Raw genomic sequence first — 18,006 nt, 5'->3', positions numbered from 1 at the left:
AAGCGAATGAAGTAGCCACTTCTAAATGGGACCCACTACACAGTAGCTTAAGGTGTGTTGCTAAAGCAGCCATAATGAAATGAAGGTGTCATTGTTTGGATACTTCACACACACGCTTTTTTTTTAATTTCACAGACTACAACTACCAAGCGGGAATCAAAGCACATCGATTCCCCTCTCACACCCTGCACGCACTTAAAACAAAATAAACAGGCGTCTGTACCACAAAACTGTATCAGACAGGTGTAACGTTAGTAAATCTTCCATTGCACAGAATGATTTTTGTAGCACGTGCAACAAATGACAGTCGAAAGATACAATTACAGTGCTGCAATCAATTTGCTTGGTATAACCGCATTTATAGTTTTCTACAAATGCAATCAATCAAATTGGCCTCCATCACTCAAACAATGCTAACATTACCTAGGTCCTTATTGATATTATAAGATTAACGTACCTGCAGTAAAAAACAAGCATGTCCGATAAACATCCTCAGATTTATTTCGGCTTCAAGAAGAAATGGGAATTACATTTCATGTAAACGTCCTATCCTTATTAGACGTTCTCTGCGGTAAACTACAGTCCTTGTAGGAAGCGTCCATTGTTTTTCCAACCTTTTAACTTCCAACAAAATTACGTCTCATTGCAACGATGCTATATCTGGTGGACAAACGACTACTCATCGCCAATACTGGAATGAATATTTATTTTGGCTTTCTTTTAATCCTACTGAATTTGTAATTATGTATCAGCTGTTCTAATACCGATAGTATGTGGGTGCCTGTGTGTGTGTGCATGTGTAGCCTATATGTGTGCACCGCCATCTACAGGCCAATCACTAAATGTACACATAACCTAATTTAATTAGACCCCCCCATGGATGAAATTCTACGAAACTTGGCATACCCCCAGAGAATGCCAGGTCAATCATACACATAAAATTTGGTGCAGTTTTGAACATCTTAACTGAAGATAGGGGCTTATTAAAGCAGAATAATATTGCATTTTCATTTTTTTACTGGGGGTGCAAATCACAAATGAGTGATTATGGGCCAGGTTGATGTGGGCCCTTGAGACCAACATACCATAAAAGATTATTCATCCTCAATGCCATGGTTCAGGTAGTTATTTAGGAAAAACTGTTTTTTTTTTTTAGGGTTCGGGGGCCCAGCACAGGGGAGGGCCCCGGGACTAAAACTAAATTTTTCCGTAAAAGTCTAGTGGGGGCTACATACCCACCAAATTTCATGTGCCCCGGTGGTTCGGTGTCCCGGGTATCCCCAGGTAAAATTCAGGAAGTAGATGACGAAAAAAACAAAACAAAAAAAAAACGTTGACAATCCCTATATGCTTCGCTAGCGGCGGTCATAATAATAAAAGACATCATCTATAAACCTTTGATCAATTGATGGCATAGGCGTGCCTAAACTTTGCTCTCCAGTCACCTCAAGACTTTTTTCCACTCCGTTGACAGGTGTAGGCCTTGGTTCCAGTGACTTTCCTGGCATTCCTGTGTGTTATCATGTGGGGTTTAGACTTTGACCTGGGCTTTTGTGAACAGGAAGCCTGAGGAAATTTATTCTATTTCTCTGTGAGAACGGGTTGGATAAGGTCTTCAACATGAAAACGGGGGTTGGAGGTAACAGATTCTTAAAATGGAGCGGTAAAGACGCACTTTACAGGTAATTTATCGATATATTTACTCATAGGATAACAAAAGAACAAAAACAAAGAGTTCATTACATTATTTAAAATGAAAACCCAACATTGTCAAGTTGCATTCGTTTTAATGGATAGCCTAAGTCATTGACTTACATATTGTTTGAGGCTAAAATAAGTTGTGACTTCCATCCAAGATTTGGAACTAAATTTTCATTTTTTTCTAATTTAGAATTTCTCTTTTCTAATCTTTAATTTCTCAACATCATGAGAGGAAACCTGATAGGCCTACAACAACCTGTTATTGCATATTGTATGCTTTATTTATTGTAGGCCTCTATAAGGTCACTTCTTCAATCCAGAAAATGACTATGGCTTCTTCATCAGCTTCAAACCCAGTTTACTTTTTCTCATTTGAACAGGAAACAATAGCCTACCTAATCCAGCCGTATCATATATAAACAACTAGTTTAGATTAAAGATTGTTGTTGTGATATGGGTTTGCAGGTGAAAACTACAGCAGCCAGCTTTTGTTCAACCATTTCACTGGGTTGTGTCCTCAAAACAAGGAATGTATCGGAATAACAGCTCCCATGGGCTCCCCTTCAGGTATGGAATATCTAGCTCTATAGCCTTCGTACAGTGATGGACAGAGCAATTCAGCAGTAACTAGAGGGTCATTTCTATAGTTTCACTCTAAAACAACTGGTCAGTATCATGCTGTCAGAAAAGCAGTCCTATATTGTATGAAGACAATAGCCCTAAATTCATAAAATCATAAAAAAGAAAAATGAGCTGTGATATACTGACTGGTATGCTATCCCATTTACAAGTCCGCCACCTGTCTGCCATTACAAGCTTTTTTTGCTTTTAGCAAACCTGGTACACATTGTTTAGAGAAGCTAGTGTGTGGCAGTTTGAGAGACATACAGTATGTGCTTACTCAGAGATATAGTCTACACCAGTGTTTCCCAAACTTTTTTTCTGGGGACCCACTTTTTAAAAATGACAGACCATCGCGACCCATTTCACTTCAAATCTACCCTGCAACCACCAATATTGTTTTAGGCCACAGGTTCTCCAACTTTTCTATGCCTCCCCCAACCATACATTGCTATAGGATCTAGATAGATAGACCCTGCTTTGAACACAGTTGTGTTGCATTTTGAGCACCATCAGCGTGAAAAGTTGGAAATGACTACTACATCATTCGTCATAGTAACCTGTATTTCTAAAAAAAATGTTGTAGGCTACGTCGCGTTGCAGACAAATGGGTCCATAACACTGTGGACGTCAATTCCGATGTAGACAGCAGATAACTCAAGTCGTTATATTGTATTGTTGTATTATATTATATTGTATAGTCGTTATATCAGAACAAGAGGTTTTTGCGCAATAGCCGGAAGAATGCGCCTTTACTTTGGAGTTAGCGAGGTAGAAAACGAGAGGAATATTGTTTAAAATTTCCATTTAAATTGTAGCCTAATATAATTAATAGTTTTAAATCAGAAATAATAATGTGAGGAGGTTGCTATTAACTTTAAAGATTGCATCTCGAAACTATCTACATGCAAATTGAATGGCCTTATTTCCGGGATGTCTGCTTTAGTTGACAGCACGGTCACTATATTTTAATCGGTAAAGTTGAGGAGTTGGTATCTGTTAATGTTCGCGCAAATAGGCGGATTCATGTCGCTTGTTTGCACCTGAGAGGTAGCCTACATTGCAGGCGTCCCACAGAACGGTTTCATTTTGAGAGGTAGATTAGATATCCATGCTTTGGCACCCCCTCTGTGATGCGTTCATCCCCCAGTTTCATGCGCCAGTTTCATGAGCTTTTATGACAAAGCCGTGACTGTGGTAGTTAACAAACTACACCCTAATAGAAGATTGTTAGCTTTCCTGGTATAAAATGACAAATGGTTGATTTGGCCTATAACACAACATTTGTGCTGGCGACCCAAATAAAATCTCCTGCGACCCACCCGTGGGTCGGGACCCAGACTTTGGGAAACACTGGTCTACACAACAGTTGTTTTAAGTGTATGTAAACATATAGAGATGTCAAGATTTAGGCTAAAGATGTAGCCTAATCTTGACAAAATAGCATATTTGTAATTTCATAGATTGGAAATTATTGATAGATATCTTATTTTTATATTTGGACACTGAATGACTGAATTTTAAAATGCCACATCCCAACTACACTGTTACATTGGTTCTGATGATATAACAGGGTGTATATGGTACACTCTGTAAAGTATCATTCTGTGTTTTAGGGGCTATTCACCAGAGGAACCCTCATCCCGATCATCGATTTCCAGACCAAGTGCTAAATCCATTTACAGTGAGTACATACGTCAATAGGGCAGCGCTCCCATTGATACTGCAGAACTGTCCTTGATAACTGTTACTGTGTTACCATCCCAACCCCTCTGTTTGTGTGCCTTTTTTTTTCAGTGCAAAGGAAAGAATATTCAGAGTCCATTACAAAGCGACCTGACAATTTCCAGCACAGAGTTGAGGTGTGGCATTATTGTTTTTTTATTGGACCAATACAGCTTGCAGCAAGAATACCTTTGACTATCACTGCAATTCCTTAACTTTTGCTTCTGTGCAACACACTAACATAAACATACTTACAGTTGTGTTCATAAGTTTACATACCATGTACATACATTAGTCAAAGTTGACTAATTTGAATTAAAAAATCATCTTTTAATTATTGCCTTAATTTAAAAAAAGTAGGAAAAATCCAACCTGTATGGAAACCAATTTTCTATGTGAATGAATAAGGTATCGTAAATAAATAAATAAATGTTCCTTAAAATACAGGGGCCATAAGTATGCATACCCCTATGTTAAATTCCCATAGAGGCAGGCATATTTATATTTTTAAAGCCAGTTATTTCATGGATCCACAATACTATGCATCCTGATAAAGTTCCCTTGTCCTTTGGAATTAAAATAGCCCCACATCATCATATACCCTTCACCATACCTAGATATTGGCATGGTTTTATTTTAGTTAGCCTAATAGCTGGTTTGATTTGCATTGAGAGATGATGTTATGGAAAGTACCCCATGCAAATCATGAGATATGGTGAAGGGTATGTGATGACATGGGGCTATTTTAATTCCAAAGGCCAAGAGAACTTTATCAGGATGCATAGTATCCTGGATTCATGAAATAACAGGCCTTTAAACATTTTTTTTATTAAGGCATTACGATCAATTTCCAAAAGATTTTTTTTTATTCCTCTTTTTAGTCAACTTTAGCATGTGTATGTACAGGGTATGTACACTTATGAGCAAAACTATATCTATGAAATTATGACTGCAAGTTCTGATTCATCATTCTACACACTGACTGTTTTTCCCAATAAGTATTCTCTCAATAGCTTGGTACGTCTACATCTCTACATACAGTGTACTGGTCATGGCCTAAAAATCTTGATATTTTTTAGCATCTCATCACATGCGACCTGGATGGCCGGCCAGTACGAAATGTGGAGGACGGTTTGGGAAGTCTCAAACAGCTGGACTCAAAGGGTAAAGTGTGGGCCCAGGATATGCTTCTTGAAGTCCAGCGCAACTACTTACAGCTTAGTGACATTGAAACTAAGGTAAGCTTTGAAAATATTCTGCCTTTCCACCAGTAAAATGGAGGCCATTTCAGCAAGCCTGATGTCTGCCATTGTCTGTAGGAAGAACTGGATTCCCTGCAGCTTGGCTCCATCACAGACACAATGGCCGTGTTGGACAGCTGCGCCTACAACTCCATCCTGACCATCACAGTGCAGGACAATCGCCGGAGGGCTCCACAGATCTTTATGTTCCAGTGCACAGAAACAGGGGTTAGCGCTTATTCTCAATATGGGATTCAGCCTGCATCTGCTTTTTTTTTGCCCATATCGTCACCATCACACTGTACCTTTTGTCTAACAACAGGCCTAATTGAGATGGAGTGGCTGAGTTAACAGGTGTTTGTAAATTCAAATTTTCCTGCTGTGTTGTGTTGTTGCCCAGGCCCAGGAAATCAAGGATGATCTTGATAAAGCTATACAACATGGAGGCAGTTTTGGGCCCGATCCGGGCATGCAGAAAGACCTGCATAGAGACATCAGGTTAGATGGAAAATATGGAACACAGAACTTGTGTCTTTATCCAAACGACTCACTAACCATGTTCAGAATTACATTGTTTGTGACCATTTAGCCTTTTTGTTTTTGTTTCGTGGTGTTTATATGTTTTAGAAGCAACTTGGAAAACATCATTGGCCAAAAATACCCTGGAAATTTCCGGAATGTTGGGACACCTTACATGCCACCAGAGAGAACACCCTCTCCACCAGATCAACCCCCACCACACTGGAATGACATGAATGGTTATGGTACCGACAGCCCTGTCTCCTGCTTATATGGCCATATTCAACACTTTCCCTCATAATAAATTCAGAAAAATCCCCTCAGTCAAACTGTTAACTGACACTGTTGTTCGACCAGTTGTCTATGTCACCTTGAGTGAGGTAGCATCTCTGTTTCCCTCAGATGACCAAAGGATGCCACCCCCTAAGTTTGGCTTTGACTCCCAGCCCCCCTGGCAGGACCCAGGGCCACCACCCCAGTTTGACCCCCAGCCCGTTCTCAGTGACACAGAGAGGAATGTGGTCAGTGTCTGAGCCCTGGGGACACCCACAGCTTATTATACACTTCATAAAGACCTTCACAGCATTCAAATCATTTTTTTGGAATGTCTCTACAGGAGATACTGAACCATGTGCTCAACGACAGTGAGATATTCATGGGGCATGTTGCAGCTGCCACACCACCAGAAGAGCAGGGCAAGAAGAAGAAGAAGAAGGGCAAGACAAACACGGGTGGTGAGTCGGCCATTTTCATCTCCCACTCTGGGGCACGTTTCCCAAAACCATAGTTGTTAACCTGTTAGCAACTTAGTTGGTTGGCCATGGGAAATTGCATTGCAACCAACAAAGTTGCTAACTTAGTTAGCAACTATGGTTTTGGGAAACGCGCCCCTGTATGGTCTACTGCAGATAAAAAAAAAGAGATTTATGCTGTCAGCAGTGAAGAAAAACTGAGATGTTGTTCTCTCCTTTTGCATCTTCTATAAAGGGCGAAGTAACTTACCACCGTTTGAGGAATATGCTATTTTCCTCCAGAAACTTAAATATGGCTTCAATCTTCTGGTATGTGTATATATCTAGAAAATATACTTATACTATATTACAAACAATATAAAGACATGCATGAGTTATTACATGAATGTAGTGTTGCTTGACCAGAATCTGTCCTTTTCTTTTTAAAAGGGGAAACTGAATGGTGAGATCAACAACCCCAGTGCTCCGGACTTCGTCCACGTCTTTTTCCAAATGTTGACCTTTGTAAGTATCTGTCTTGACAGGTTGCACATGCTTATGTGCTACTTCCTTGTTTTGTCTAATGAATCTCCATGTTTTACCTCTCAGACTGTTTGACCATTTTTGCTTACAATGTAGTTTTAGATTTTGTGTCCCCGATTGAAAACAACAGAGAGAATCAGGAAGTGTGTACACTGTCACACATTAACACACTGCACTAGCGCTAGTTAATAAAGGCTTTGTTTATTTATAACACCTTATTGTTCAATGGAGCACTGCTTACCAGTTCAAACATCCAGTTCCGAGAATGCTGTCTATAAATCTTTCACCCAGTAGCTGTCGGTTGTATCTGAATAATAATTAGATACCATCTCTACTGAAGAGTCTGTACACCATTTGCTCTAAAACATAAACAGAACAAATAATAGTGGACTCTCTTTGTTATAGACTGAACGTTACTTACTCCAGCACCTGTGGATGGGATGTATGTACTCTTAATAGTCTTAACAGGCCTTCCCAAAAAAGAAGTCATACAGTACACTGCTGCAAGGGTTCTTAGAAAAACCAAGAGATCTGAACATATCACCCCCATACTTAAGTCCTTTTAGAATTGATTTTAAGTACTGTTGCTTGTGTTAGATCACTTAATAGGGTCTAAAGTATCAGGCAATTTTCCTTTTTAAAATGTTTATGTGTCCCTTATGTTCCTACTCATTCTTTCTGCTGTCTCTGGTCTCGGATGATGTAAAGCACATTCAGATGCCTTGAGAATAAAATGCGCTATACCAGAGGTGGATAAGTCCATCTTCAGAAAGCACTGAAGCTGGACTTTTCCACTTCTGCACTATACAAATAAAGCTGCCTTGCCTTAATACTCTTTTTACTCTGATTATGCCCTAGGTGGTGCCACGGTACCCTATGGACATACCACCATCAGTGCTGAGCCCATTCCTGACGGAGCCAGCACTCATTCTCCTTAGTCAGACGGTCACCAATGAGGAGGACCAGCTCTGGAGAGCACTGGGAGAGTGTTGGAACGTGCCCAGGTACTTTCATCTGTGCTAGTATTATATATTATAGTATATATAGTATTAGTAAATAGTATATAGTACAGCAGTATATATACTGTTTTGAGAGATGGCCAGGCATTTGTTTGGCAAATAGTTCAATACCAATTTCAGACTAATGGGTGATTTGTTTACTGGGTATTGAAATGAGGTTTACTATCAATGATTTTACTTTTTTTCCATTGACAATCATTAACAGGCAATTTTAGTAGTAAAAAACAAAACAAAAATATACAACAAAAATAAAAATCACCTTGAGATTGGGCTTCATGTAAATATGTAATACATGTGTGATATGTAATAAATATGTAAGTAACACTGCACAGGGACAGAACAAGCACCACAAGCTTATATTAAGTTCAATCATCAAGTAGAATATGACCATTTTAACTAAGGTGGAGAATTATAGTGAATATAGGTCGCTTTAGCTGTACGAGGGCAGTCTTATTTTCCATCGTGTAGACATATCTGACTTTAACTGTAGCAGGGTTATGCTTCACCCAGTTAATAGTGATCATTTTCAAGCAATCATCACCAAAATATGCAGCATATGATAATACTGGCTAGTTAATACTATAGCAGAGACACAGCACTCAAAGAATCCTTCATAGAATTGCATGGTGTTAGTTCGTAACGGCAATATGGCTTGTCTCTACACATATCCCACCCCTTCCTGTATGTCTCCCCATTCACTTGAAAAGGACAAATAGCTGCCCAATAACTGCCCAAAGTGTGTTGCAATATGGCTGCCGAGTGGAAGGGACTTGCCTTAAAGGACTTTGTCTATAGTCACCTTTATTATTTGTGGGTTTATTGGATTTTACTTATTGTAGCCACATGAGGGTGTAGTACACTGGGTGTTAGTCACAGGTGTTCATTAATTAACTGGTAAAAGGGGTGGATGGCGGGGAGATACGGTTCTTACTGTAGCTGAAGCCAACAAAATGGCAACATACTGCACTAGTATATAGCAATACAAAACCCTTTGATATTACCAGCAGCACCGGGTTTGATTTATGTCAAACTTCAACTTTGCAATAAATCCAGCCGCATTTGTTATTTGGACATTGGATAATTGCTACACATTAAGAACACATTGCCATACAGAGGCTCATGGGATAGCCTCCACACTGGTTATTGGATAACAGGTGTTCAGGTGTTTTTTCCATTAGGAAAAATAGTGGTTCAAGGGGATGTCCATGCTTAAGATTTTCTTCAGTTCTTCCTTCATATCTTTCCAGAATACATTTTGATATACCTTTTCCAAGCAACGGGAATGTGGACCACAAGTATTAGAATAAGTAGGGACTGAAATAAGAAGAGGAGTCATTCTATCCAGTCACAGTGTAGTATAAGTGATAGTTTGATCAAGTTATGTTCATCTTGATTTTCTGTCTTTGGCTTCTCCAGCTCAGCTAGCACTGTGGATTATGTGTGGTGAATGCTAGCACTAGCCATGCAGGAGGTTGGATTTGTTTCAGGTTTTCTTTCTTCTCCCTCGAGTTCTTCTACAGTATCTACTGGAGCCTTTGCTTCTGGTGCTGCAGCCAGTGGTGGAGGAAGTACTGAAACTCAGTACTTAAGTAAAAGTACAAATACACAGAGAAATATTTACTTTAGTAAAAGTAAAAGTACCACAATGACAACCCTACTTAAGTAAAAGTAAAAAGTACCTGCTTTTAAATGTACTTTAAGTATTAAAAGTAAAAGTATTTGCATAATGATTTATATACTATATTCTAAAACGAAAAATCAGTATGGGCTGTGGCATTTTAATTAAGCTAGTTTTAGGTTATACTCGACTAGATAGTTTTAAGCTAATGCAATTGTGCTTACCATCTGTGGCCCAGTTTACATTCTGACCTACAATTCTAGAGACTGTAATTCTGGTTATCTAACTAGGGTGATCTGCTAAGTAATATCAGTCAGCAAAACACGAGAGCCTGAAGTTTAACGGGGTAGACAAGGGAAACGTCGGGAGAATCGTAATGCCAATTATGCTGATTGAACAGAAAAGTTGCTGAGATGTCTTTATGATTAGGTTCAGACGCATAGACATTGAATGAACGCTCACATTACTACCCCCCAATTGTAGGCTATGCATCTTTATTTGACCACACACAATTAAGGAATATTTCCTAATCTGGAAAATGTTACGTTTTTTTCCGGCCACCGGTTCATTAATAGTCTACCATTCATTTGTGCCGCAAATGATCAGACGTGTGACAGAAGCATGGGCATAGCCTGTAACTTCGCTGATCCGCGGATAGCAATCTCATCGGAGAGGAGGCCCTAACGCTGCAGATAACAGACAGAGAAAGGCACAGAACACAGTTGCATGTACAGTGTAGCCATGGGTCTGGTGAATATAGCCTACCGAATGCAGATGGCTACAAGCACGCTTTGCCTGGTCTAGACTAGAAGCTTATGTTTCTAAGAATGCACGTAGCGCTCCAGAATCTTTGGTAGCAACCCCGCCCCCTGGTAAAACAAACGTGTTTGTCAGAGAGAAAAAAAAAACTGATCATAAAATGTATAGTAAAAAGGAACATGGTGTTGTAGAAATGTAGCGGCGTAAAAGTACAGATAATTGCTGTAAAATGTAACGAAGTAAAAGTCAAAAGTAGTCCTATGCACTATAAATTTTACTTAAGTAAAGTACAAATATGTGGAAAATGTACTTAAGTACAGTAACGAAGTATTTGTACTTCGTTACATTCCACCACTGGCTGCAGCCATTGTAAATTGACCTTATTTTGAGTTTTTAGTTGTATGTTGGGATATTAAATATTCAGACTGATGGAACTCAACTTTTAGATTGCGGCCTCCAGCAAGGTCAAGTCTTTACACATACATTTCTGACTTCATCCTAGAAATAACTGGCCGAACAGTGACCAGATACCTCCTTACACCCCTGTGTTCTATGATGGCTGGGAGCCCCCGGCGCCTCCCCAACCCCGCAATCAGATCCAGCGGGACTCTAGAGGCAACAGCCAGAGACAGAGCCAGAGGTTCCCTCCCAAGGATGACATGCAGCAACACCCTGATCAGGTACACATCCACACGATTTCATCAAACCCCTCAAATACGTAGCATGTGAATTCTTCATACTAATGAAACCAAAATGTACTGATTAATTCTGAGTACATATGGTGTATACCTTGATGTTCATCGAGGAAGACCAAGGACTAAATCGGTGTTGTGAATATTTTAATTTACCGCATAGAACCAAATGGGATGGAATTCGCCACCCCCACGGTAAGCAACTGACAATAGCAAATATATGTTGTTATCATTTTAAGCTTAAAAAGCATACAAGCAACATATACAAACAATACAAATAAATAATACATTTATTTTTGCATTTTGTAGTTCAAATGATGCTCCCCTTTATATGCAAGTCATCTACGACTTCATGGCCAGGAACAGCCAAGAGTTGAGTGTTATGAAAGGCGATGTGGTCGAGGTGAGAGTTCTTATCCACAATCACCCTTTGACAGTAAAGCATGTTTAATCATGAGAAATCTATCAAGAAAACAGAGAAATATGTTTGGCATAGATGTTTCCACAGATGTGTAGTGACATGTGAATGTGCTTGCATTGCTCATAGGTGATAGACAAATCCAAACAGTGGTGGAAGGTACGCAACATCAGACATGAAGAGGGCCATGTACCCCAGAATGTTCTGGAACCTATGGAAGATCAAAGGGTGAGAAAAGTCTGCTGTTCTTTACCAAAGCAATAATGATGCCGCATTTCATATCTTTTGAATAAGCTTTCAGATGTATATCTTCATGTTAACTAATAATGACTTCAAAGTAATTATCATAGTGTTTTTCCATCATTAAGTTTTCTCATCTTTTCCTCAGGAGATGCGGGCTCCCCCGTCCCTAAGTATGTCGTCCAAACCTGTAGACGTCAGGGGATGGTTGGAATACAAAGGCTTCTCTAAACTGTAAGATGTTTCATTTTGCCCACTGTGCTTGAAAAATGTGCTATATAATTAACACTTATTTACTTAGCTACAGGGATGGATTACTGCACGGGCCTACCGGGCCCAGGCCCAGGGGCCTACCAGGCCCAGGCCCAGGGGCCCAAGGGGTCAGGGGGCCCTGAAGCCCAAGCCTTTGCATGGAATCATTGCCTCAATATCAACAAATCAGGATGTAGGCTATGAATCTGATTGAATTTAGTATTGGCCATCCCCAAAATGCACCAGAATACAGGAAATCACATCAAACAAATTAGGAATTTTCTGGGGGAGGACCCCCACCCCCTTCCACATATACAACAATTAGTGGGGGGGCCTTAATACATCTGGGCCCAGGGGCCCGAAAGTTCATAATCCGCCCATGCTTAGCTATGACATTTGCTATACATTTGAATTATATCTATGGAAGGCAAAAGTATTCAGTGACATGCTCTGCATTTGTGTGAACAGAACCGTGAGGACACTGGGCGTGCTGAGTGGAGAGCTGCTCCTGAAGATGACGCGAGATGAGATTAGGATGGTATGCCCAGAGGAAGGAGGCAGAGTATTCTTCCAGCTGCAGGCTGTCAAGTCCTCTCTCGCGGTGAGAATTAATTTGGCACACAAATGCTTCCCACAACAACAGCATTAATAGCTGACAGGGTGGTACTCATGCAGGGACACACATTACCTCTTGACTCCATGCATGACTTGTTGAAACTATAGTACATTATGCATGGATTGAAATCCATAGTTTACAACAGGGTTTCCTATAAGAATGACATTCACCATTGCAGTTTTCTTTGGGGTTCTTACCTCAAGTCATTTGAGGCGCAAATTTTGGTTTATCTTCTAATCCAGTGGTCCCCAAACTTTTTCTTCCGAGGGCCAGCTCACTATGCCTGGCTCCAAGAGAGGGCCAGAGACTGTATAGAGTAGTTCTATATCAGTAACCATAAATAGCTTAGTGCTGTGAACAACAGCAGTCTACCTTAGTTGAATATTTTATTACATTTAATCATAGGCTATTGCAATTTAATGCCATTGTTAGCTGTGTTTATATTGTCATCATGCTATATCAGTGTAAAATTAAATAATACTAATAAAAAAACGTTTGCATTCCCAAAAGTATTAGCAGGGAGTCCCAAAAGTATATTTTATTAAAAAATGTGTGAACTCTGAATTCTGTGTCTTTGCATACACAGCTCAAGTTGTGAATATCCTACAAATAATTTAAAGTTCTCAAACTATGAGAATTTTATGAAGTGCTGAAGTGGTCTGAAATGACCACCAATCTAACTTTCAGTCACCTGATGAGAACTTTGTGAACTCTTTGTATGAACATTTGAACGAGTGGATAAAAAATAGAAATAATTATCCCAGAAAGTCCCAGAAATATGACTTGAATAGAAGTTAGTTAGTTATTAACAATTAATTGATACATTTTTAAAATACTTTGAACACTGATGCAGTCAGCATAGGTCTCTTACATTGTTTGCTGGTAGGCTTACATTTCATTCCGTTTTCGATGGCAAACGCAAAACAGCGCCAAAACAACCACCGGTGGACAAATCGAGTATTACATGTGTACTGTTAAGACTCGCCATAGAGAATGAATGGGGGAAATTGCGGAGGTTTTAGTTTGACGATGTTGTACTCCCGTGCGGGCGAATGATATATACTACGGACATGTTTTGGGGGGGCCACCCAAAATGAGGTGGCGGGCCGTAGTTTGGGGACCACTGTTCTAATCTTTGTTTATCTTTGTTTTCTACAGTTGGCTGATGAGAATGACTACAACAACTACAATGGATACTAGCTAATCAGAACTATAATGCATTAATCATGATGCTGGCTGATCCAGCCTTGGGGACACCACAGAGGAGCAACATATACCATACCATAATAATCACTGTTATTCAGTTGTAATATATCAAAATCATAGTCATGTCTCCAAGCAGCTGAAATCAAGTACCAAGTGACTGACTTTTATTTGTTAGGGGTGTCCATGTAGAATAATAATGAAAGGAAGCATCTGCTGAAAAGACATTGGCTTTTATCAAGTCAACTGATTGCTCTTGCAGTTATTGTTTCACAATACAATTTTCAGTTGGTATATTTAGTAAAAAAGATCAAATATAAACATGACAAAATGAAGTGCTCATTCATTGGCCAGGACAACAAATAACAAAATATTACTTGTCTTCTGAAGACCTAATAAATCATAGGAACTGTATGGAAATGTTCTTTGTGCCACCATGAGCTTCCACTACAGTGATGGGACATGTTTGTTTTTCAAAGTAGTTTCACTCTTTCTTGTTGCCCCACTTCGCCCTTCTGCCGTTCACTGGATTCTTCGTGAACCTGCTTGATTTGATGTAGGCTGCTATCTTTTCAAGCCCCTGTTGTGAGTAACAAGAACAAAGTCATGTTATAGACAATAAACAAAAAATATCTGTACACAAAAATTCGCTGGTAACAGAAACAAGACATCACAATGCAGCAGTCACCTCAAAATGGTCCAGAAACACCTTAAGGTTCTTGAACTCATCCAGGCATTTGGGCTCAAACATACTGTGTTGATCCAAAAGCTCATACATGAGAAAGTCCACAAAGGTAATCTGAGTGAATGGCAAAGATGACATGTTGTGCGTGAGTAGAGGGATTCCAATACAATGATAATGTACTGCACATGGATATTGTAGACAAATCTATTTTCATTGCACTATGGTTAAAAGACATCACATTTTCATCTCATTTTCACTTAATCATTTACATTTTTCACAAGTTCCATCAACTGTTTATCCAATAATTGTTTAATTTCATGACAGCTAATCAAACATATGTTCATATGCAAAGAATGTAAATAGATAAGGACTGCAATATCCTTCAACCTGCTTGTACATGGGTATCTTCTTTTCCCTCATCTATCTTGTACAAGGGCATGCATTTATTTAATTGTTGTGTTAAAGGCAAATCCTAATTCAATGTGGAAGCCAGTGATGTATTGTCTTTAAAATGTTCCTTTCTAATTAAACAATTTACCATAATGTTGAATCTCTCCTGAGAAGTTGATGCTTTTAAAATATCCATTGACAAGTTTATGAGCTAAATGGCATTTAGATGAGCCATTTCATAGCTCAATCACATTGCCCCAAATTTATATTTTATTAATGCATTTGTATGGCCATCAGCTGATTTAGCCACAAGACATGGAAGACTAACAAATGCTATGTTTTACTTGTGGTCTCTGCTGAGCTGAGACAGTTAATATCAGTCCACACATGTAATCGGTTTCCACACATCTCTATGTCAACTCACATAGTCTGTATTATAGCAGAGCGTGACAAAGCCATTACGGAAGTCCATTGCCTGATTTTCAAGGATGTCCACCCGAACCTTCTCATCCTCCGTCTCCCCACCTATTATAGAATAATGTAGGTGTAGAATTATCATTTCAAACACAAGGGCCACAAGTAACATGTTTACTTCATCTTCCATGGAAAAACAAACAATTGTGAGTGATAAGATTGCCAGTGAGTACTTATAAAGGTTATGCTTTCGAGCAATGTATCTCATGATGGCATTGCTTTGGACTATTTTCCTGTCTCCGTCCACAAGATAAGGCAACTTGCACAGAAAATGGATGTTAATGAACTTGGCAGGTTATACCTCTTCCAAGCATGCACAAAACATGCACCAGTAAGGTAGGCTACTTACATTGGGGAAATCCATCCCAAGTTTGAACTTGTTGTCAAGCCAACAACTTTTGTCATAATTGGGAGCTGTGAGAAGAAAAACAACAGAATACTCAGGTATCAATCTCTTGCACCAGTCACCTCTTGCCCCTGCCCCTGGTGAACTACAGGCATGAGCAGGCTTTCTCTTTGCTTTGACCTTTGCTCATAGTGAGCAGGCGTTAATTACAGAGGTTCAAGGCTTAAAGTACACTTTATGGACAGAGTAGATGCACACTCTGATCTCTTAATATATTTATTCAACCTTTATCAAGGTCAACAGTCAACCAGTAGTCGCATACAATCATAAAATCATTGGCATTGTGTGGAACTACAAGTCAACTGTCAAAGATCATTCCTACCTTCGCCGCAAACATAGAATTCATCCTCATATTTCGTCCCTGTGTACTCCAACAGCAGGCGGATTGGCTGAGCGAGCTGTTAAGACACACCCAACGTTTAACACAGTCAGAGGAAAATGGGCATTTCTGTACAGCATGGTTGCTTGTGTACTGGTCGAATATTAAGTAGGCTGGCAGAAATCAAGCCTAGGTCATACACCCAAGGACAATTTATCCATGCACACCATACACTGACAGGTTTAATTGAGGAAAATGACAGTGTTAGGCCTATGTAAAGCCACAGTTTAATAAAAGTTGGATCCTCTGTTGCAAACTGAAACACAGTGCATTACCAGGGTGCCGCGCATTATGTTTTTGGCTGTTTTCATATCAACAGAGTGGTTCAAAGCCATGTGCATTGGAAGCATAAAGGCTCTTTATGTATTTTCAAAGTATACTTTTCACAATGTATTGTTAAATTTCATATAAAAACACAGCACAGCATGGTTACCACAAATGAAACTTAAACTCCACTGTTTGATTTGGTTGTCTCTTGGATTAATGGACAGTTGCCAAATGTATTTGACACTTATAGTCAGTTTTTACCCCTCTGATATCCCAGTATGCCAGAATCATTGCCATCTTGTTACAGTTGTATTTTGTTGCAATTTCAGCAAGTAACTGGCTATTCCAGCACACACACCCTATCTTGCATGAGCAAGGTTTTATTTGACAGGGAGTAGGAGTAACCTTCTCAACAGCTTGACAGCGACAGCCAATCGGCAGTCTTGTGGGTGGGGTTATTTATAAATTGTAGGCCTGGGCCATATGCATTCAAAATGCATTTTGTTTGAGTGTATATGAAATGGGAGTAGCCTACTCTAGCTTACTTAGGCCTACACTTTCCTGAAATTAAGTTTGGTACCATTCTACTCAAATAAAATGACAATGACATAAATGACTACAGAGCCTGTTCTTAAGGACATGTGCAAAACATTTTTCACCAGAAACTTTTGTGTTTGACCAGGGAATTTTAAGTGCTCACCAGAAATGTTTGCTTATACACCAGAAACTTTGTCCCCTTATAGGGGCTCAGTAGCTTTTACTGCAGTAAATGGATGCCTACATAAGACCTGTTTGTTCTTCAAAATTGACCCACAGTTTCACTCTTTCTTGTAGGCCCACTTTGCAATTTTAGCTCTAGAAATGAGAACATTTAACCAACTTGACAAGAATTAGACCTGAAATCATGATGTAAATTGTTCTTAGTTCTTAAACTTCAACTTCATCTCTTAATTTCTCCCCTTTCCTTTCACCCGTTATCCACCTTCAACTCGCTCCGTCCTGACTCCTCTTATACTTTTCTTTCCTATTTTGTCTTGCCTCATCTCTTCCTTGCCGGCACATCCAGTGCGGCCATGCAAAACCGGTCTGGGAGAAGGCCAAGGTACCCTAGCGAGACCGTGACATAAACGTATCTTCTTTTCCCTCATCTATCTATTTCCAATATTTTGTTGTTAGTATTTAGGTAATGTCGAATAGTTTTGCCTCTCCTTTATATTATACAATCTATATTTATCCCATATAAACTACTATTACATGGTTGTTATGAGTTAGTTGGGCAGCAACTCTACTGGGCAGTCCAATTTAATGATAATAACAACAATCTGCTGCCCAATATACAACAGGACCTAAAAACTTAACTTTTTTACCTGGGCACATGCCCCAGTAAAAAGGGTCTAGTGATGCCCCTGGAGTATGATATATACAATAAGAAAATGGAGAAAACTGAGGGGTTTATATGGGGAACATTTTCAGTTCCAGATGATCAAATCAAATCTAGTGAGATGAT

General features: G+C 39.4%; 2 protein-coding genes across 3 annotated transcripts; one reads left to right on the top strand and one right to left on the bottom strand.

Moving 5' to 3' along the window:
* Positions 1-1,535: 1,535 nt before the first annotated feature.
* eps8l3b (EPS8-like 3b) lies at positions 1,536-15,133 on the top strand. 2 transcript variants are annotated; one of them, XM_048240505.1, is made up of 20 exons: positions 1,536-1,682; positions 2,167-2,268; positions 3,939-4,006; positions 4,120-4,184; positions 5,127-5,285; positions 5,367-5,516; positions 5,689-5,786; positions 5,916-6,052; positions 6,210-6,328; positions 6,424-6,541; positions 6,795-6,868; positions 6,989-7,063; positions 7,940-8,085; positions 10,980-11,157; positions 11,333-11,364; positions 11,479-11,572; positions 11,717-11,815; positions 11,979-12,061; positions 12,548-12,680; positions 13,854-15,133. In XM_048240505.1, exons 2-20 carry the CDS (start codon positions 2,231-2,233, stop codon positions 13,893-13,895), a joined length of 1,908 nt encoding a protein of 635 aa, XP_048096462.1. In that variant the 5' UTR covers positions 1,536-1,682; positions 2,167-2,230; the 3' UTR covers positions 13,896-15,133. The 2 variants fall into 2 exon arrangements, with proteins under 2 accessions (XP_048096462.1, XP_048096461.1); XM_048240504.1 differs by having other exon boundaries at positions 1,538-1,682; positions 11,976-12,061.
* Positions 14,383-16,796, bottom strand: LOC125292935 (glutathione S-transferase Mu 3-like). The gene is made up of 7 exons (XM_048240506.1): positions 16,761-16,796; positions 16,176-16,251; positions 15,797-15,861; positions 15,625-15,706; positions 15,398-15,498; positions 14,587-14,697; positions 14,383-14,478 (listed from the first exon to the last, which is right to left on the bottom strand). Exons 1-7 carry the CDS (start codon positions 16,794-16,796, stop codon positions 14,383-14,385), a joined length of 567 nt encoding a protein of 188 aa, XP_048096463.1.
* Between the last annotated feature and the right edge of the window lie 1,210 nt (positions 16,797-18,006).

This window comes from Alosa alosa, chromosome 4 (genome assembly GCF_017589495.1).
Source record: "Alosa alosa isolate M-15738 ecotype Scorff River chromosome 4, AALO_Geno_1.1, whole genome shotgun sequence".
NCBI classification, from domain to species: Eukaryota; Metazoa; Chordata; class Actinopteri; order Clupeiformes; family Clupeidae; genus Alosa; species Alosa alosa.
The sequence above is the reverse complement of the archived record's forward strand: the minus strand, read 5'-3'. Positions and strand labels throughout refer to the sequence as shown.